Source organism: Telmatherina bonti (genome assembly GCF_933228915.1).
Source record: "Telmatherina bonti genome assembly, chromosome: 22".
Classification (NCBI taxonomy): Eukaryota; Metazoa; Chordata; class Actinopteri; order Atheriniformes; family Telmatherinidae; genus Telmatherina; species Telmatherina bonti.
The window spans coordinates 24,868,532-24,889,218 of NC_136631.1; the positions used below are offsets into that span (position 1 = coordinate 24,868,532).

At 40.2% G+C, this 20,687-nt stretch overlaps 2 protein-coding genes and 2 long non-coding RNA genes across 4 annotated transcripts in view; 1 reads left to right on the top strand and 3 right to left on the bottom strand.

The window, feature by feature from the left end:
- Positions 1-442: 442 nt before the first annotated feature.
- On the bottom strand, positions 443-5,606 carry fbxo30a (F-box protein 30a). The gene is made up of 3 exons (XM_079262281.1): positions 5,471-5,606; positions 2,700-4,760; positions 443-2,592 (listed from the first exon to the last, which is right to left on the bottom strand). Exons 2-3 carry the CDS (start codon positions 4,710-4,712, stop codon positions 2,389-2,391), a joined length of 2,217 nt encoding a protein of 738 aa, XP_079118407.1. The 5' UTR covers positions 4,713-4,760; positions 5,471-5,606; the 3' UTR covers positions 443-2,388.
- Positions 5,607-5,967: 361 nt separating this feature from the next.
- LOC306772755 lies at positions 5,968-7,108 on the bottom strand. Its single transcript, XR_013771781.1, has 4 exons — positions 7,015-7,108; positions 6,691-6,859; positions 6,362-6,476; positions 5,968-6,256 (listed from the first exon to the last, which is right to left on the bottom strand). It is a non-coding gene; the product is annotated as an uncharacterized lncRNA (long non-coding RNA).
- On the top strand, positions 6,677-17,820 carry LOC306772757. Its single transcript, XR_013771782.1, has 3 exons — positions 6,677-6,753; positions 11,993-12,161; positions 17,697-17,820. It is a non-coding gene; the product is annotated as an uncharacterized lncRNA (long non-coding RNA).
- Positions 12,694-20,687, bottom strand: part of shprh (SNF2 histone linker PHD RING helicase) — a 16,758-nt gene continuing 8,764 nt past the window's right edge. The window contains 18 exon segments of the mRNA XM_079262354.1: positions 12,694-13,385; positions 13,477-13,557; positions 14,772-14,950; positions 15,657-15,743; positions 15,826-15,918; positions 16,039-16,227; positions 16,607-16,678; positions 16,751-16,852; positions 17,387-17,524; positions 17,637-17,856; positions 17,943-18,005; positions 18,106-18,279; positions 18,359-18,501; positions 19,328-19,435; positions 19,509-19,601; positions 19,839-19,927; positions 20,175-20,296; positions 20,464-20,687. The exon segment at positions 20,464-20,687 is cut by the window's right edge and continues 33 nt beyond it. Of these exon segments, the coding sequence (XP_079118480.1) occupies positions 13,289-13,385; positions 13,477-13,557; positions 14,772-14,950; positions 15,657-15,743; positions 15,826-15,918; positions 16,039-16,227; positions 16,607-16,678; positions 16,751-16,852; positions 17,387-17,524; positions 17,637-17,856; positions 17,943-18,005; positions 18,106-18,279; positions 18,359-18,501; positions 19,328-19,435; positions 19,509-19,601; positions 19,839-19,927; positions 20,175-20,296; positions 20,464-20,687 (2,274 nt within the window). The 3' untranslated portion in view covers positions 12,694-13,288.

Below are 20,687 nucleotides of genomic sequence, written 5' to 3' on the forward strand. Positions count from 1 at the left end.
TAGCTTTTAAAGCTTACATTATCTAAGAAGAAAAAAAGACATTATTTTACCTGCTTTGACAAAATTATGAATGAGATTTGTTTGCTAGATTGGCTTATCAACACATAATTTATACCCATTGAACATGTGAAATGTAATACTGTTTCCACATAGACTAATAGGTCCAAAGTGTAATGATCTAGGTGTGGTGCTGCATTATGTTAATCACCCCAAATGGAGATTTAGACTCTGTTTTACCCATTTCTATTAGATTTTTTCGAGCAATGGTCATATTATGCCACCCAAAGAGCAGTTGAGGGTTCAGAAATATAAGACACAATACAACTTAATTTAGAAACACAAAGCTGGATAAAAACCACAGCAATTTAAAACAAATTAAAAACAGTCTGTTTATTAAACTGCTTCAATAGTCAAACATATGAAACTGACATATTGTGGTCAAAAAAACACTTCAACAGGAGTGAAAATAAAGCTTAAAATACTGATTAAATTGTGTTCAAACTCCAGGTGCAAAGACTGACTGCATGTCTGAAACCAGCAGCTGAAAGTCTCTTTCACGTCATATTTATCTGAACCTAAACAGGATCACATAAGGTTTCATTGTGATTGCTTATATAAGCCTGATGAGATCAAATGGAAAAAACAAAAAAAGTGAATATTTACCATCGATGCACAGTGCCTGAGAGATAAACTGTAAAAATGAGTCTGCGACTGGAGTGATAAATGCAATTTCCAAACTCACATGCAGAACATGACAAAGTAAAATACCTGCACTCCAAGCAAAGTCAACTCCTCAGCTTTAGGATTTTTGTTTTACAGTACATGCAATCATGTGCAAATCAATCATTCATATCTAAACCTAACTGAGGCAGATTTCTCACCAAATACAAGTACCGATAAAAAAACAAAACAAAACATAGGAAACAGACCAAACATGAAATGGGTCTAATGGATAAAAGATAAATCATATTCATTTGGACTTTCTGCCCCCAACCCCCCAAAAAAAGAACATATAAAAGCTCCCACAAAAACTCTCAAAATCAAAGTTTTTAATTCTAACACATCCTATATGTGACATTTTTAACTGCCAGTAATGAAAAGCATTTCAGTTTATTCACAAACAAAACACATCAGGATCCCTTCTCATCAGACCCCGTTTTCATCCCCTCACGGCCTATTTTAGTCCGAGAGCCTGCAACAACCAAGCTGCTAACGAGACAATGTGTCATTCTCAGATATTTTCTCTACGGAGAAAAGCTACAACCCTGAGACACCCTCTACATAAACACAGTGAGCATTAATATCCGAAACATACAACCATGATAGTTAACAGATATAATTAATGATGATCAGAACTGGAGTGATGAGTGTGCCCATTACATTTCCTAAAACCTGGCCTGCAGGGCTTTCTGAGGTCTGACACTGAAGAGGGAGGGGGGGGTCCAAGCTTCCTGCTTGTTAACCACTGAAGTATTCACCAAGTACATTCATTATTTTGCTGGCTACATGTAGATTTTTTAAACAAAAGAATCCACAAACAATTGCTGGTTGTTTGTCAAAGTAGCTGGTAGATAGAAAAAAAAACAAGGTGGCGCCATAAGGCTGGAGAATAGTGTTGCTTTATGTCTCACCCTGACTAACGTGCTGCTAGCCCATTAGTCGAGACATGAAATGAGATAAAAGGCAGATAATGGACCACCTTTGTTATTGTGATCACAATGGTGCTGGTGAGCAGAAGACAACACCGACATTCTGGTCATCCTTTGAAACCGCATACGCACAGATGTTTGGTCAGTCTTAAGATTTACTATTAAAGCCATGAAGTCTAGTAGTATTTAAGCAGAAAAAACGTGGTCACTCTAGGTATCAGGGGAAGATGTAAAATAGTGAAAGATACCAGTAAACTGTTCCAGCTAAGAGGCAGTTAAGAAATCTCACCGAGATGTTCTGAACAACCTCATGACTAGAAAATCAAGTGTATCTTAAATTAAGGCTCTACTCTCACCGTAAGTGCAGCACAGTCCTGACTTCTTGATATAAAAAAGAAATTAACTGAAAAACTGATTATTTACACAATGTCAGCTCAGGGCACAGCTTCAATACAGTGGTATCAATAAATGCATCAGTGGAGGACACAAAGCTTGCGCTTCAACACGTTTGTTTACAGTCCTGACTGGAGACTCCAGTAGTCAGCCCACAGCTGAAATACAAATTGGCTTGCGGCGGGCTTTTTCTCGATTATTAGATTGTGAAACAAAGGACCACCTATTGTTTATAATGCTCCACTAGGAAGTTTTTTTTCTGAGGCATGAAGTGACTAATGTCTGTAAACATTGGAGGAAAATGTGTCAAATCATCACAGAAACGTCCAAAAGATGACCTCTCTGTTTACGCTACTGGTTTGAGAACTGATCGTAAGCACCTTCCCTCTTTCGTGAGCTCTCTGGTGAAACACATGCACGGCAGAGGGATCGCTTCCTCTCGACGAGCAATGGTGTTGAACTTGCACTTCTTTAGATGGTCAGCCATGCTGGCGATGTTTGCAAACTTCCACTCGTTCACTGTACCAAAGGCTGTGCTGAACCGCCACACCTGAAGAAAAGCAGAATAACTATCAGCTGCTTCCTATCTGATAAGCACAAGAAAAACAACAAGTTCACATTTATTTTAAATAAGTATGTAAAAAAAAGAGCTCATACCTTATCTGTGATCTGCCACGAAGGAGATCCGTCGTCTCGCCGTTTCTTCTCCCACAGCAGGACAACCATGCCACGCATCTGGAGCAAACTGGCGCACACGTCCCTCATCGTGCGGGACACCCTGGACAGTTGACACAGGCTAAAGCTGTCCAAAAAACTCGCCACGTGTTGCAACACTTCAAACGGAAGACTGCTGAACTGATCGCTCTGAGAGCCGATGTGTCGGGTCTTTTTGGAGAAGGTGTCTCCGGTTTTCAAGGGCAAACCAGGTTGCACCCCGAAAGATCCGAGGTGCCTGTCGTGGATGATTCGGAAGCCCTGCACAGACGGGCAGAATCGTCTCTGAGAGTAGGTGCAGCCGTAGTAGGCCAAGGGGCAACGCTGCTCCATCCAGCCGTTGAGGCCAGCGTGGATATCCCCGTGAACGTTTTTAAAATGAGATGAGAATTCGTCCCGTCGAAACAACTGCCCGCACACAAATGTGAACATGGAGCGTTGTTTGGTCTGATATCGGGCGACACACTCAAGCACGAGGTCAAGCCTGAGAGTGTGGAAGGGGCTGGGGTTGGAAAGCTGCGGACTGGCATGATCGCAGGCGGAGGCGGAAGCAATATCACCCACCATGGTGTTCGTTGCAAGAATGGCTGAAGGGAAGGAGAATGTTTGTGTACCAAAGTCAATGTGGTAGCCATCCACAAACCTGCTGTCCGAGATTCCTCTACCTCCTGGAGAATCGCCGAGGCAAAAGAGCAAAGCTGCAGTGATGAGGTCTATACCGTGAAGGCCCATGGGGTCGTCTGCTACCTCCAGGTCTGATGTGTCCACCGCTTTGTCCTCCATCTTTGCTCGAATCAAGTAAGGGTCTGACAGCAGGGTCCGGCGTCCGTTGAATGTAATCATACGGATTCCTCTAAGCACCTCTACATTCTGCAGTTTACGCTCCAAACACCTGTACCTGAGCTCAGCGGGTAAGTGTTGCAAAAAATTATTTCTCACGTGATCGGATAACAGGAATGGCATTGGAGGTGCAAGCGGGGCTTGTTGAGGCAAAGGTGGCTCCAGTGCTACAACTGGCATGTAATTCTCAGGCATCTCTGGCCAAACAAGGTTAGAATTATCTATTGGTTCTTCAACCAAGTCCTCCTTTTCTTCAAAGAACAGCTCAACAAACTGGTTTTCCTCAACCCAATCAATAGATTCCTCTTCCCCATCTGTTCCTACAGCACAGTCAACTCCACCTACTGCTCCAAGCTCACACTCTGAATCAGAGTCACTCTCTTGCATTTCTACATTCTTCCCACCCTCAGTGACATACACACGATGACTATCACCATTACCTCCATTGTGGAGTGCTCCATTCTTATCAGTCTTTTCACCATTTAAACTTCCAACAATCACATCAATTTCACTAGAATTAGTCAGGATGTCCAAGGCAGCTGCCAAACTTCTGGTTGTCTCCACCGAAGCCCTGTACAAGTCACTGTAAGGTTCTTCCTCCATTTCCACCGTTCCACTATCCAAGACAGTCTCTGGTGGATCTAAATTTGTGGCCATTTTTTCACTTTCATTCACTTCTTTATCTCCGTTCTTTGAAACAGTGGTTGTAACTTTAAGGGACTCCAACAACATCCTCTGATCCTGCAGAGCCAAAGCCATGTCAAGCTGCTCCACCTCATCAAAGTCTTTGCTCAAGTTTTCATAGGACTTATGGTCAGCATAGCTTACAGGCCAGCGGTTCCACTCCATTGTACAACATACAATACTTGCAGGGCATGTCTCAAGATGTTGTGCCATTTTTATCCTTGCAATTGTGAAGGGGCAGCCGAATCCACTGTTTAGGCAAGGCTGACGCTCATATGGACACAGCAGGCGATGCTCCTCAAGCTTGCATGAATGAAAAACTGCGCCACAAACAAGAGGACAGCCAATAAGATCACAGGAGACACCCGGTTCTGGTCTTAGCATGCATCTTCTGTTGATGCATTTAAAGCAGTGCGGGTGCAGGTTCTCCATTTTTACTGTGCCTTGGCCAACAAAGTTGAAGGGTGAAGCAGTTCAACTCTGTAAACAAAAAATATGTATTATAATAACATATTTGCAACAATAACACAATAGGTTTTATACTCTTAAAGTATTTTCTTACTTGGCCAACACATGTCACTGCTTGTTTATTAAATATGTTCAGTAAGTTTTTACAAAAGTTTTAATGTTTCACTGGTTTGTACAATACATCCAGGGCCAACTTGAAATATTACCTTAAAGTCTTAAGTCATGACTTCATTGAAGGATTTTAGGATGAAATCCCTTAAAAAATGTTCAGTATTTTATCAAAACAACCATCTAACGCAACAAACCTCAACCTCATCTGGCAGTGATACAGGTGTCAAAAGATTTGTGTCAATAAACATTCATTTAACACATAATAACACAACACAGTAGAGCTATTGTCTTAAGTATTTGCTACCTTAGCCAGCTAAAGCTAAGTTACGCAAGAACAGCTGGCAAGTTAGCAAACAGCTAAAAACATAAACAACACAACATCCAGTTTATGAATATCTAACCAGTGGTTGTTACAGCTAATATAACCTGTCAAAGTCCACGTAATTTATATTAACATGTGTCAGTCATAAAAAGCGTGGTGGATAATAAAAAACCAATAAAAGAAAACAAAAACTTTTATCAGCTAAACAAAAGCCAACCAGTTAGCATTAGCTGCTACACTCCGATAGCCTACTTAGTCAGCTAGCCGGTAGCTTCTGGAAACAGCTTACCAAGTTACAGGAGTATCCACGTGACTTTCCTTTATGTTTCCTTTCTTAAATTATTTCTGTCGATGCCAACAGATGCTACATAAGCTGCTCGCAAACTGAATATGTACAAATCTTCTTATCTTATGAACTGGCTGCAGCTGGTTCTGCGACTCTGAGTCTGACGGAGCTGTGTTGATCCTGGTGTGGGGCGCCACCGTACTACGTCATCACGTAAAGTACGCGGCGATATTTAGGTTTATGGGCGCAGACTGGACACAGAGAGCACTGAAATAGACAGACTGGGGAATACCCTGTGGGCTGATTTACATTTAGTCACTTAAAAAAAACTGTGATCATGTTTATGGACTGTAAGAGTTGTAAGAACAGACCTGGACCAATCATATAATATATTATCATATTTATGTGTAATGTCTTCTGGCGATAGAATAAGAGGTATTGAAAACACACCAATGAGGCAAAAAGAGTTATGAAACTTTATTAGTATACATTCTGAAAAATCAAGAAATCAGCTTCAATAACCAAAAAATACTTAATACTTTCTTCAATATAAATCACACTTGCACATGCATGTTTTTCCATGTCCATTTGTCAGATTTATAGTGTCCCTGATTCATGAAGCCACCTCTGAAATGTGGTGAATATTGGATAAGGTGAGCTGTGCCTCCCGTGCTGGGTAGAAGCGTCTGGAGCGAAGCCACAGTCTCCCAAATACGCCCGTGATCAGCAGCAAGATGACCAACAGCCCTCCGAGGACAAAAGTCTCCACTGGAGGAACTCTGCCAGCATCTGCAGAGACAGAGATGCAGGTGGAACCATATTTATGTGAACTGTTATATTCAAGTCTTTGAGCTCTTAAAAATGTAAAGGAGTAGGAACTACATAAATACATACTCAGATTGGGCTTTTCACTGTCAGTAAGTATTCGCTTGATTGGTCCATAAGACACTGTGTGGGACAATGGGATGTCTCTCCGTATTCTCAATAACCCATCTTCAAAAGAACAGTTCTGTTTGCCAAAGAATAGGTGGAAAATGTATATTATTAGTCTCTGTTGGAAGTAACTTCTATCTGAAGCAAAGACAGCTTAACCATCGGTTCATATGAAAAAAATAGCTCAAAGCTAATGGGTCTATATTAGGTACAGAAGCCAGCATGCTACTTGTCTGAACTGGTCTGTGGCTTCTCAGTTTAAGGTATGGGTGATGCCTGAGCTCACTCACAGGCTGGCACAGTCCCGGGCTGTTGTGGCAGATCTGGACGTTGCAGTGAAGGAAGACGTTAGTGTAAGAGCTGCCAACAAACTTAAACATTTGTATCCTGAACATGGCATCTGGACCCTCTCCATTCTTCAGCACACTGAGAGTTTGTTCATTTGTCAACACCGGACAACTAGGGAGGGCGAGAAAACAAGTTATTACGGACAGCTCATAGTGAGTTTCATATTTAGAATAAAATATTGCTCTTAAAATGTACAAATGAATCAATGTGAATTGTTCATCTATGACAAGTGTCATTAAAGGTAATTAAGCACAGAAAACACAAACCTGACTTTTTTATCTTTAGCATTTGGGAAATTGGTGTGCTTTTCAGTGTCCTGCTATTGCTACAAGTGGCAAATACTGCCTGGTTGTCAAGGACATGCACAGCTGTCGGACTGAAACGCATGTGGCCTCTCAGACAGCAGTCACATGACCTGGCTCTGAGAGTTGTTGTTTGGCCAGCTCTCTAGGCAACAAATTCTCTTATTTCAGATTTCAACAGCGCTCCAGTAAGAGGAGTTAGTGCTGTTTGCAAAAGTGGAGCAATAACATGATCACAGAAGCATGCCAAATGCAAGCTTCATGATCTTCTGATTAATCTTCTTAAAACATTTTAAACTGCAAGATAAATAGGTTACAAGATCAATGTGAACTGCTTTGCTTTAGCAGTCCACAGGCACACCTGTCTCTGATGAATGTATACTGGATATTGCTGTATGGATCACTGGTTGGGGTAGCCCAGCATCGCTCCATACGAAGCATCAGGTTAGCTGGTATCTATGAGATAAGACAGGGTCAAATGGAAGTGTGGTTATTCTTTACACAAGTAAATGCTTCTCCATAATGAGCCATGAAATGCTGATTCATATCAAGTCAACAACAGGTGTACCAAGAGGTTATAACAACACAAAAGTAGTTAAGATCTCTTAGTCACGGATGGAGTGTTGGATTTCCGGCATCTATCCGCACAGCATATTGCTCAATGTTGGGCAACTATGTGGTTGAACTGATCCAAATATAGCTGTCAATGCTAAGAATACTTGAAATGCTTTAGTCTAAATGTCAATCGAAACTCCTATTAATAGCATTTTTATGATCTGATCTGACATTTATAGATGACATGAAGGATATTAAACTGAAGATTAGATTAATTACCACAGGTAAAGAATTAATCAAACAAAAAAACATATAATTTACCATGAAAACTTTGACATAAATATTTTCCTCCAGGGTCAGCGAGGGCACAGTAGTCCATCTGTCCTCAAAGGCTTCATCTTTAAACAGCAACATTGACACTGAGAAATTTCCATCCTCTGTGTTCAAAGTGATGGTTCTGTCGGATCAAAACGGACACGCTATAAACATACTATGATTGTAAGCTGTTTTCTTATGCTCATGTGTTAAAAAGATTAAAAGAACACTAACCTGACATCCACTCTGATCATGTTTTCACCGTTGGGTTGTTGGACCATGTAGTTGATGGGGTAGCGGCAGACAAAAGTTATGTTGATGTAGTTCCTTGTGATAATATCTGAGTAGTTATTGTGTATGGTGTTAATGAACATTATATGTGTATCATCTGGAGCCTGGAGACAGTTAAGAAAGAAAAAAATGCAAATATCAGTGGAGTGGCTAGTTTATGTTTTCAAGAATTACAGGCCAAATCTTTTCTTGTGTTATTTTTGCCAGTAGACGTTAGAAAACAATGATGCAATCTCACACAGGAACCACTTCAGAACCTACCCCCTTTCACGCCATGTTTATTGTATTTGATACAAACTAAATGTGAGACCTATTGCATCGACATATGGTGAAAACTTTGCTCAGAAAACCTGTTATACACAGTCTGACATGTGTCTTCTGCCCCCTGGTGAACATCTTTTGTACTACATTAATTTGACATCATGCAGTAATAAACTCTAAAATGATCTAAAGTCATGAATATTATTATTAGTATAATTAATATAAGGCGGCACGGAGGAATAGTGGTTAGCACTGTGGACAAGAAGGTTGCTGGTTTGATCCTCGACTGAGGGTGAGATTCAAATAGAAGGCCTTTCTGTGTGAAGTTTGCATGTTCTCTCTGGGTACTCCGGCTTCCTCCCACCGTTCGAAGACATGCATGTTATGTTAATTGGTTACTATAAAATGCTCCTAGGAGTGAGTGTGAGTGTGTGTGGTTGTTTGCCTTTCTGTATTGGCCCTGTAATGGACTTGCAACCTGTCCAGGGTTTACCCTGCCACTCGCCCAGTGACTGCTGGGATAGGCTCCAGTTTCCCTGCGGCCCTTAATTTGACCAAATGGTTAAGAAAATGACTTAAAAAAATGTCATTTTTCTTCCCAATTAATTCTTAGTCAAAATGTTAGACAGTAAGAAGAGTTTGTATCTCTTAAAAGAAGGAACAGTTCTTGCAATACCTGGTCAATATGCCCATATGAATAAAAAGTAGCCTGTTGGAAATGAATTTTGATTAAATTGTTTTCTATTTCAAATTATTCTCCTGTTTCTATCTTTCCTAAAGAGTTTGATTATGTGGTATATAAAATATCAGAATTAAAAAAAAAATCCATTGATATATTACTACAAATCTCAAAATTGCTTCTACTATTCATCCAAAAGTTTAAAAAAAGTGACAATTTATGTCAGAAGCAAGTATTCCCATGAATCTTGAAACAACAGACGTTTTATCCTTCAGGTAAATGCTGTTTGATGGAAACAAGCACACGACTGCAACATTTTCCCTTTAAAACCACATTAACTGTCCAGAGAAGAGTACAGCACGGGCAGCTCAACATAACAGACAATTCTTTACATCAAAACAGCAAGGTGTGTTTCTACTCAGAAGCTTTTTCAGATCTGCTGTAACATACAGATACAGGAGATCAGTCCTCGCAGCGGCCATCGTCCTTTGGATCAATATCTTAAATTCAATTTTTAGTTTGACTAAAAATAAATGACTTTAAACTGAAGGGGAAAAAGAAGGAAAAAAATTTAATATCCTTATTCTGTGATGCAGATGAAACCATAAAATGGGAGATGGTGAAAATGGGTTTAGTCTTGGTCCCCACCGAGTGACGATGGAGGATGACTTCTGTAGTCAGGGTGAAAAATGAATCACATATCTTTTATGGCTCCAACCACACTGACAGACGCCGCTGACAGATCTCACAGCAAGCATCAGACCCCGCTTGCACTTGGTAATACAAAGGCACAGTACAGGAATATCACCGAAACCCAAGCATGGTTGCGCTCATGTTTCAACATGTCTGGCTTTTAAACCTGTGCATTCTGTCCTGTCCGCACTAAAGATGATGGTTAAAAGGACCCTCAGTCAAGGTGAATGCAAGGCTGCCAGTGATGGCATTCTTCCTCGGTGAAATCCACCTCGCACAGAGCAGACTGGCTTCTCTCTGCTGCAACAGAAAACTGTGTAAATGTGGAGATATCCTCTCCACTGAGAGCTGTGCTAACCTTTAGCTTGCTTTACTAAGAACAACTTCCATGCATACCAAGCAAGCAATTTAGGGACACTCATGCTGAAGCAGGGACTTAAACCTCTGCAAAGTTCATGAGGGTGGATGGATTAAGGTGATCAGAGATGCAGATTTATGTCCTTCCTATTCAGTGAACCTCAACAAATAATCAACATTTCCATGTAAATCCTGATAATTTAGAGCTGCAGGGCCATTCAGGGTCCTCTTGCTGGTCTGAATGAGGCCCTGGGCTGTTAAAGGAAAGAGAAACAACACTGCCCCTTTTTCTTTTTTTTATTTTTACACGGACACTCCCCTTTTCTTTTCTCTTTACTACTTTCTGCTTTGGCTGCTGAGTATGTGCCTTTCTCTGTCTGTCTAATTATGCTTGCTATAAGCCAATCGCATAGTGCCCATATAAACATGGAGCTTTATAATCCACAATTACATCCCGAAAGGAAAAAAAGTTATTTCTAGTCTTAAAAAAATAGCAAAATCAGCCACAAGAGGCTTCTTTTTGTACCAAAGATCCTGACAGGAGGGGAAAAATTCCAACGACAGCAGACATCGTAAAATAGCTAATTTATTATGATGAGGATTTTATGTTAAGGATAATGGGGATAGCAAGAGTAGTTTGTCTTTGTAACAGTAAAAGCTTTTGACTTTTTCCTTTGTGAAGGGCTGCCCTAAATGTCTAAGTTCACGTGCAACATTTGATTGATTAGACCCTTGACCCCTTCAGATGCCATCTGACTGAGAAATCTTCACAGCCTAAAGAGGAAATGGAAAACTGAATACTGAGCAAAATACCACGATGGTCCCACAGTCTGAGAGATTCGTCTTGATGCTGAAAACATAATCGTCTCCCACTTCAACGCCACGACACTCTGGATCATTTAAATGCAAATCCCATACCTAAACACACAATTAAAGCAAATTTTAGTTTTTGATAAACAAAGAAAGAAAGAAAAAACATTTTAGAACATTTTTACTTTTGAAGATATTTAAGGAAAAATATGGTTCGTCTTTTGTTAGTGGTGACTTACATGAACTGGAGGCACTTTGTTGAGGAAAAAAGTGCTTGGAATGATAACTTCCATGTGATCGTTGGTACAAATGACTGTTTCATTGAGCTCTAATGGATACAAGGCTGAAAACAGGACAAAACATTACAGAAAGAAAATAAAAATGTGCGCTGCCATCTTTTTTATGCAGACTTTATGCATTATGAAACACTTAAGCTTAATAAAGATCTAATATGTTCTTAAATAAATCTTATATTTGATTGCAAGAGTTACCTGTTAGGAATAAATGTTATGCTGTTTACATGTTTACATATAAATAATTCTGACTATAGTTCTGTTTATACCTCCAGACTTTATAGTGATCGGAATAACAATCACATGCTGCAGACAAAGTAAAGACACAATAACTTCTGCTTTTTACAAAAGTAAAATTAATTTATAAAAAAAAAAAGAAACTTCCTGTCAGTATAAAAGTTTGACAAAATACAAAAAAAAGTTTGTTTGACCTTTGACTTTTCATGCCCAGATGTGTGTGTGTGTGTGTGTGTGTGTGGTCTGTGCAGTGCCCACTCACCCTCCTCTTTAGGCTCCAGATAGACTGCCGAGGTGACCATATTCATGGTGAACAGTAACCAGGCAAAAAACACACAAGCAGGCGCCATCTTCCAAATACTGTCCGACTGGTTTCTCCTAGCTTGACCACTACGCTGTCTTTGGCCCTTTCCCTAAAACCTCTGAATCTTCTGTGTGCTTTTCACCACAGCTCACTGTCACCAGAAGACGTAGAGCCCCTCTCCTGCTCCGACCCATGAAACACGGCTCTAATGAACTGAGAGCCTCCCTCCAGGCCTTAAAACACCAGCTTGAATGATGCCCCCGCCGACAACAATGAAATTCCGCACATGAATGGAGGGGACTGAGGGGAGTCCAAGGTAACACGTATGACACCGCCCACAGCGGCGATGTCCTCTTAGTAAACACCTTACAACGGTTTCTTGCCACAGGGAGCAACAAGACGTCTGGTAACCATGTAAAGAGGAGCAGCAGCACGGGCCTGGCACTCTTTGTTGTCTCCATCTTTTGTCTGCCCACTTTAAAATCTTTAATAGTGCGGGAATCCCAGTCAGTCAGGTGAAAAGAAACTCGTTACGATTCAAGGGCAATTCAGTGACAAAGGACTGGTTTGTATGTGTGTGGTTGAACACACTATAAAACACGACAGCTTTGTGCAACAAATGGAAAAATAGTTTTCAATGCATTAAAATGTGTAAAAGTTCAGCATCAGCCCCAAGTTGACCAGACAATTTGTAAAAGCTAATAAAAGGAAAAAAAAAAAAAAAAAAAGATAAAGCTGAAATGAGGCAGAAAACTTCTTCACATTTTTCACCTTTTATGACTTTTATTTACAAGATCAGTTTCTAAGACAGTGAATCTTGTGTTTTTTTTACTTGTAAACGAGACAGGCATCATTCATCGTCAGACATGACTGCTTGGCATTGTTCTAACAGCAAAATAGCTTCTGACTAAAGAAAATCCTCATCCAATCTCTGTGCTTTGCTCCAGCTGTAAAAGAGGAACAAAGAGTTATTTCAGGTCAGAGATGAATGCAGAATAGATTGCTTTCATCCGGATCTCCATTTTAACAAAACAAATAAAAACAAAAAGAGCTGCTTATATCCTGTCGGTAGGTTTTTATTTCCTGAATGTTATAAGTTCACCTCAAGGCGACCTCAGTGTTGACACCCATTTTCAGCGGCTGTATATAAATGCATATAATAACATTCAATTAACATGATCATCAACACTGTACAGTTCAGTCAATTAAGTTAATCAAACGTGCTTACACGACGACGACGAGAGAGTACATCTGCTCAAAAAAATGTCAAATCTGACTGCAAATACATTTAACAAACATGTTACATGTTTTCAGTAATTTGGTAAAATATCCCCGTGGAAATTCATTTCATGTTTTGGGAATGTGCAAATATCATAGTATCGCTGTTGTGTTTAGAGTGAGCTCTCATGTGCTGCTTTCCTTCACACGCAGGACGTTGTTCGGTCACTCCAGAGTTTCAGTGTCATCAGTAAACAGATCGGCCAGGTCAGCCACTGTCAGTACGGCGGCCTCAGAGTGCTTCATGGCCGTGCTGGTGTGACTGGAATGAAGCACGGATGTTGTCATCACTCTGAGACCCGCAACCCTCCGTATTTATGATTGAAATAAAACACAGTTTACTATCTACAGACCTTTTTTCAGCTGTCTTCAGCATGGCTTGCATTCGCTCTTCAATTGTTGATTTAATAAGAAATCTGTGAACAAATGTTGGTCTGGAGACCAGAAGAAACAGAATTATTTAACGAAAAAAAAAAAAGAACAAAACATAATCTTTACCTTACCAACGTTCTATCGTTTATTCATGAGATAGTATATCATTTGAATTAGTTGATTATATTACAATGAAAATGGATGATTTTTGGTGGGCTTTGTACTAATATTTGCATGTTTTCCACTCTTCTGGCTGCAATATCCCTTTGTTATTTTCTCCAAGATACATAAGAATACCCCCATCTTTCTGTTTTTCCATCCTCCTGCTTTCCAGGTGTACAAATGATTCTTCTACAGAACATCATCTTTATCCCTGGAAAGGCTCATGGCTCTCTGCAGATGTACTGACCCTGTCAGGAATACAACTATTTTACTAAATTCTCACCATTATTAAAGCATCAACTTTGTGTGCTTTGTTAGTTTTGAAGTTTAAGTTAAGAAATGCTAAATGTGGAACTTGTGCAGCCATCAAGGATGAGTATGTCACCTGCACAGTCAAAAGCAATCTTCAAGCTGCTTATCTGGCCCAATTACTAAATATTTCATCTGCTTTTCATAGAACAAAATGATCAGTAAACGATGGAGGGGTGACCTGTCCAGGGTTTAACCTGCATGAGGGTCAGCTAACTGCTGGGACACGATCCAGCTCCCCCGCCAACCCTGAACTGGACTAAGCGGTGTAGAAAATAAATTAAATGATTTGTTCAAGAAAAATGAACACATTTTCCGAACAAGTTTTGTCTTACTTTTATGATATTATATCACTGTAGCATGAACATATTGCATTTTCCATAAATTTCACCTGAAAGCCAAATATCCCTAACTTTTTGAGAGTAGTGTATATATATATATATATATATATATATATATATATAAAATAAATATTATTTATATATATATATATATATATATATATATATATATATATATATATATATATATATATATATATATATATATACATATATATATATATATATATATATATACATATATATATATATATATATATATATATATATATATATATATATATATATATATATATATATATATATATATGAACAAAGGTTAAATAAAGTAAGAAATATTGTCTGAAGGACTATTAGCTCTTTAGCTGTGGTTTAGCAGTTGCCTCACTATTGTTCCACCTTCATGCTGGAAAAGCTGTGTAGAAAAGTCAGAGGTTTACAAGCACCAACTTTCTGCCACTTACTTGGTTTGTCCGATCCGATGCACCCTGCCTATTGCCTGGAGTTCATGGGCAGGGTTGAGGATGGGTTCGACCAACAGAACATGCGTCGCTTCGATGATATTCAGCCCGTTGGAGCCAGTGTGCAGAGGAAGGAGGAGAATATTTATCTTCTCATCGTACTTAAAAGAACTCAGATTCTCCTGGAAAATGAAAGTCATTGATGCACAATTACCATCACACCTGAATAAACACATTTTCTGCATCCATTTATTTGCCTTTTCACAAATTTCAACATCAACAACATCCCTCTGAAGCATGAATTATTAGAAAACAGGGCAACGTTATTTTCCCATATAGCATTTTACTTCTACAGACAGACACTTTTCTTTCTTCTCAAACTTTTTTGACTTTTATCTATTCTATAAAGATATTTATGGAACATTATTCTATCACAGTTGTGTAATATACATATTCTATAAAACTATATCTGAATTATTTTCTTTTCCTGTTTATTACTGAGGCAAACTTGGTAATTACAATGTATCTATGCTTATAAAATTTTCTAACATATTTTTTCATTCTTCAGTGAGTGTATCAAATTAGTCACTGAGGTCGAATTAAGTGCCCAATTGTAAATATTCTATCTTCAACAATGCATACTCTAGAAAGCAGCTTTTAAATGGGTGTACAACTTAGTGTACACTATGCAAAGAAGGGAAATTTCCATTTCAGTCAGGTCAAATGTCTGACTTAGTCTGACAGGGTTTGTAATGGCAAGGTGGGAAATACCATAACAAGTGGCCTTAGATAATAACGTATATTATTATGGCTGGAGTTATACAGTAAAAAGCAGCTGTCCAGTCATAGTTGTAGTGTTTAACAGGTAGAATCAGAAACAAGTCAAACCTGAAATTTGTGAATGCCATTGATTTGCGAGAAGTCCATGTTATTGTCAAACAAGGCCTTAGCAATGATGTCAAGAACACTCTGCCACTGTTCAGCAGACACGAAGAGAGAAACCAGGTTAGATCACCGAAACACATCAATACAGAGAGCAGAAATAGTTTGCAGTTACCGTGGAAAAGACCAGACACTTGGCACCGGGGTCGCTCACTTGAATCCTCTTCAGTGTTCTCACTACAGCCTCCACCTTGGTGGAGTGGCTTCCCTGAGGCAGGAAGAGGATCTTATCAAAGCTGCATCAACCATCAGTGTAATTCTTACAGTTTTATTTTTAATAAATCGCTAAGAGCTTTTCAGCTTGTGTGACATGAAAATGGTGTCTGACCTTGACTGGTATGTCTTGGTCGTGACTGGATGACTGGGTGGTGAACACGTAGGAGATTTCCGTGTGCGATGTAGTCTGCCTACAAATGGCACACTTGATGGCTCGCCGCCTTGAGCCCACGCTGTACTGCTCCACAATGATGGCGATGCACTCGTTACAGAAGCAGTGGCCACAAGTCAGCACTGCCCACTGCACAAGGGAGAGAAAAAGAAATGATTGTTTCTGCTTTAAAAAAGAGCTAATGTGTTTAATGACATAAAAAAATATTCTTTTCTACACTCCATTACAAACACAATAACAGTTTATTAGTAAATAATTGCATGCTGTCTTTACATCAACACAGCATCCCTTTTTTTTTTTTTTTTTTTTTTTAAAAAAATGAGAGGTGTAAAGTTGCTGGTCGCAATGGCAATTCAGAGCTCCTTTTACACTGATTAGGAAGGATGAGTTGTGGGTGTAAGGTTCGACTTTAAACATGAAACTCCCTTAGTTTTTCTAAGTTGGTAAAAATATGAGCAAAAAAGGCTGCATAAAACACAGACACGTAAGCGCTGCACGCAACGCTCACCTCCTGCCCCAGCGGCCGGGCACAGATAGGACACGGCTCCGGGTTCAGCCCTCCTGTAGACTTGTCCTGCGACTGTAACATAGAATTACAATTTTAGATCAAATCTCCAAATGACATATGGAAATAAGCTGATTACAGAAGTACCTTCTCTAGATTTGTGAGGTAGAGAAACTGTCCAAGCTTCTTCTGGAGTTGAGACTTGGCCACAGCATGGTCATTGAGCAGTTTGACTCGGTTCTGCTCCACCTGGGAGCAACAACGATCCAGAGTTAAGTAAAGCAGTTAAATATTACATCCTTGAAAACTTTCATTCGCATAAACCACAATATTCTCTGATCAAATACTTGATGGCAATCCCATCTAAACCCTTCGGTCTGCCCTCGCCATCATCTGCCCAGTTGCAGCAAGGAAAAGTTAAAACCAGCTGTTTTGTGTTTGTTTTGGTTCCACCACAAGAAAAAGACTTTGTTTTAAGTCCCATGTTGACTGGAAATGCAGACTGCAGCAGTAACTGTGTTGTTGTCATGTGACCCTCTTTACATGATACAAAACACAAGACTGGGTTTGTGCCTATAAATATTAACGCGGAAACAATCTTTGACCTTTTCATAAATGTTTATTAAGCAAAACTGAGAAAGTAAACACAGGGATGTGTTGATTTAACAGTTTTAATAGTCACCACTTTTTCTGTATTCAATGCCAACACAACGGACGTCTGCAAGTCCAAAACAAGTATAAGACTCCTGTAGCAGCAGAAATGTGCCACTGCGTTTAACTCACCTCATGTGGTTCTATGATGTGCAGTAGTTTGGGTTTTGGCTCATCAGGTAAACGCACACGCAGCCTCTCGGTGGCCATGCCCAGTTCATCGATGGCTGAAACGTGGTTGCGCAGCACCATCCAGTACTCATGCAGCACCTAAAAACAAACAAATGCAGCTTTAAAGCTATTCATTTTTAAAGTAAACTTTAAAGTATTTTAAAGTTTTTCAATGATTACAAAAGCGTGTCCCATGTATAAACATGCAAACCTTGTACTCCTTCTTCCAGTTCTCAAACAGCTCCATGAACGTGTTTCCCTCTTCCACCAGCTCCAAGCGTTTGGCTTTGGCGAAAGACAAGATGGCTTTCAGAGTGCGCTCAGTCTCGCTGGCTGCCCACAGACCACGGCTGGTGGTTGGAAGACGGTCGTCCACCAGCCCATCTTCATCCTCAATCATTTCCTCAAAGATAGCGGTCTGACCTTTCACCCTGTCAAGAGGTTTTTCCTAATATATCAATGTGCTCATGTAATCTGGATGAAAATGAAAAGAAATGAAGAGACTGACTGGACCTACGTGTGAGCAAAAAGCTTGGATTCATAATCAGTGAAAAGCTCGTCTGCTTTGCAGAAGACACAGCTGCCATCATGGAAAGAGACAGAAGTATCTCATAGTGAAGATTATCAAACACATGGAAATGTTCTGAACTGAATGAGACCATAAAATGCTGTTAGCATACTTGTTGAGAGGCAGTCGCATTGGCCTGAGGTGGCAAACGGTGGCTTCGTCTATGACTGCTTTCGAAGCTGGACCCTCAAGACTCTTCACCGCATCTTGCACGGTCTTCTGCGATTTTATCAGATCTTGCATTTGTGTGGTGAGCAGAAACTGGAGACCGCAAGCATCCCGGAACCTGCGGGAAACCCAAGCTGTTGTTATCAAGCTGGCCTAATGGCAAATACTAAATAAACACATTAAAGAAAGAGTTTTACTTGTCTGCCATGGAGAGTTTGTTAGGTTGTTGCTTGTAGCTGCATGTCAGCTCATTCTTGACGCGGGACACCAGATCATCATCGGTGGAGCAGCGGATCGCCCTCTGAATAACTTCCAACCACCAGGGAGAGTTCAGATTGACCTGGAAAAGGACGTTTACACTGCTATGTATGAACCTAGCTAATTAATTGTACCACCATACTTGTCTCATGCACAGCAAGTTATTTTTCCAGCTGTGCCGAACAAAGTGATGCTTTGGACTGTATGAGAACACAAAATCATCCACCCAAGCTTCTCTGTAGATCAGGGGTGCACAAAGTCAGTCCTAGAGGGCCTCTGTCCTGCAGGTTTTCCCATGTTTTCCAACACACCTGGCGCAAACTAATCAGTCATTCTGCAAAATTCCATTAGCTGTTGGATCCATTTAATGGGAGCCAGGTGTGGTGGAACAGGGATTCATAGCAAACCTGCAGGACAGCGGCCCTCGAGGACCGACTTTGGGCACCTCTGCTGTAGATCTTTGTTAAAGTAAGTTTATCTGAAGTCGCTACATAGAAGTTGTCATTAAATTATTTGAATAGTGATTTTATCAGATGATGTTGTGGTTGAAAAAATCTGGATTATCTCTGAGGAGTGTAACAGCCTGGAAAAGATTTACACGTTAATAATCAGTCCCTTTCTGAGGCATATTTAGCGTTGGTCCTCCAACAAAGAAACAGGTTAGGTGCAGAAATTTGGTGACTATGCTGAGTGCAGGAGTTATTTGATCCCAATCGCTTTATCTTGATGTGATAGAGTGGATATGAGAGCTTTGATTTTATGTCTTCAGTTGGACCGACGTGTTCTTCTTTTTTTCCCTCCAAGTGTCAACAAGCATAACGACAGACTAAAACAGTGAGATGAAGTGTGTCTTTGCCTGACTGTAATCCTATGTAGAGCAAATTCTCTGGAATTTGATGAGTTCTCACTTTTCGCTTCAGCTCTTTGATGTTTTGCAGCACTGGTTGCAGGGCTTGATGGGCGTCTGCCACCTCAGAGTCGTATTTAGTCATGTAGTGCTGTCGCAGCTGCTCAGCCTGAAAAGACACAAACAGTTATAAAAACAACAAATAAGCAGTTCAATTTTTTTAAAAAACAATAATGGAGTACCTCTTCACTCAATCGGTCATCTCTCAGGGTTGGGGGGATGCCAGGATGCTTTGCATTTAGTAGTTCCATCAAGTTGTGGGTAGCATGAAGCCTCTGTTTTATCATGATGATTAAAAAAAGAAAAAGAAAGAAAGAAAAATAATGAGAGATTCTTGTCTCCACTACACAAAGGAATATAAGTAACTTAAACTTTATCCTGTCAGTTTAAAGGTATGTCTTTATTATATTATTTCATACAATTTTAAATGATTTAAGAGCAGATTTTTTCCCTTTTAGCAGTTAAACTCCTCAGAAAATAAAAGGAAAAAAGAACTGAATGAGACCGTGTACCTGTAACGAGTCTGTTTTCAGCCGGTCTTTATGTTCCTCTGATGAACGGAGGACTTCTCTATACATCTCTGCAGCCTCTACAAACTCATCTGCAGGTGGAAAAGTAAAAAGTAATCCTTATTATGTTCATGACATGAAGTGCTAATGAGATGTGAAATAGGAACAATCCCGAGAATGCCGATAACATATGCATAGCGTTCAACAAAACATATCAGCACAAAAAGTGCGGGCAGATGAAGATGAGATCATAGACTGTTTTGTTTGAACCTATTCCCATGGGAAAATGAGAGCAGATGATCTCATCTTCCATCCAAGGATAGAAGAGGGGGTTTATACTTCTGATGATGTGGATTCCAGCCAGGCCATTGAGAGCGCACACCAATTGTCTGTGAGCTTCTTCACACTCCACTCGACATTTCTTCTGCAGGGACTTGAGGAGCTCCTCCATTGTCATGGTGCTGGGAGGGGAAGCACACAGACAAACCCACTTAACAAATCCTCCAATGCAGATTACAGCTTTAAATAAACACAACTGCAAGATATTTGACTGACAAAAAGGTCGCTATATTCAAGTTAGACCTAATTAACCGGTGCAGCTGCTTTTAAAAGAGAGCCTCATGTTTACCTTTTCTGCAGAGGCAGGAACTCCCCCCTCACGGCCTGTGGATGGCAGCAGGCTTGCCGCAACCTCAGCAGCGGATAAAGAATGGTGTTGACAGTACGGCGGTCGAGGCTGCCAAGTTTCAGGCTCCAGTCTGAGATCTTCCTGAGTTTGACCAAAGCATCCTGGGAGCAGACCTCGTGCTGGCGGTGGTAGAAGTGACCCTCAACCGGGGAAAAGTGCAACCA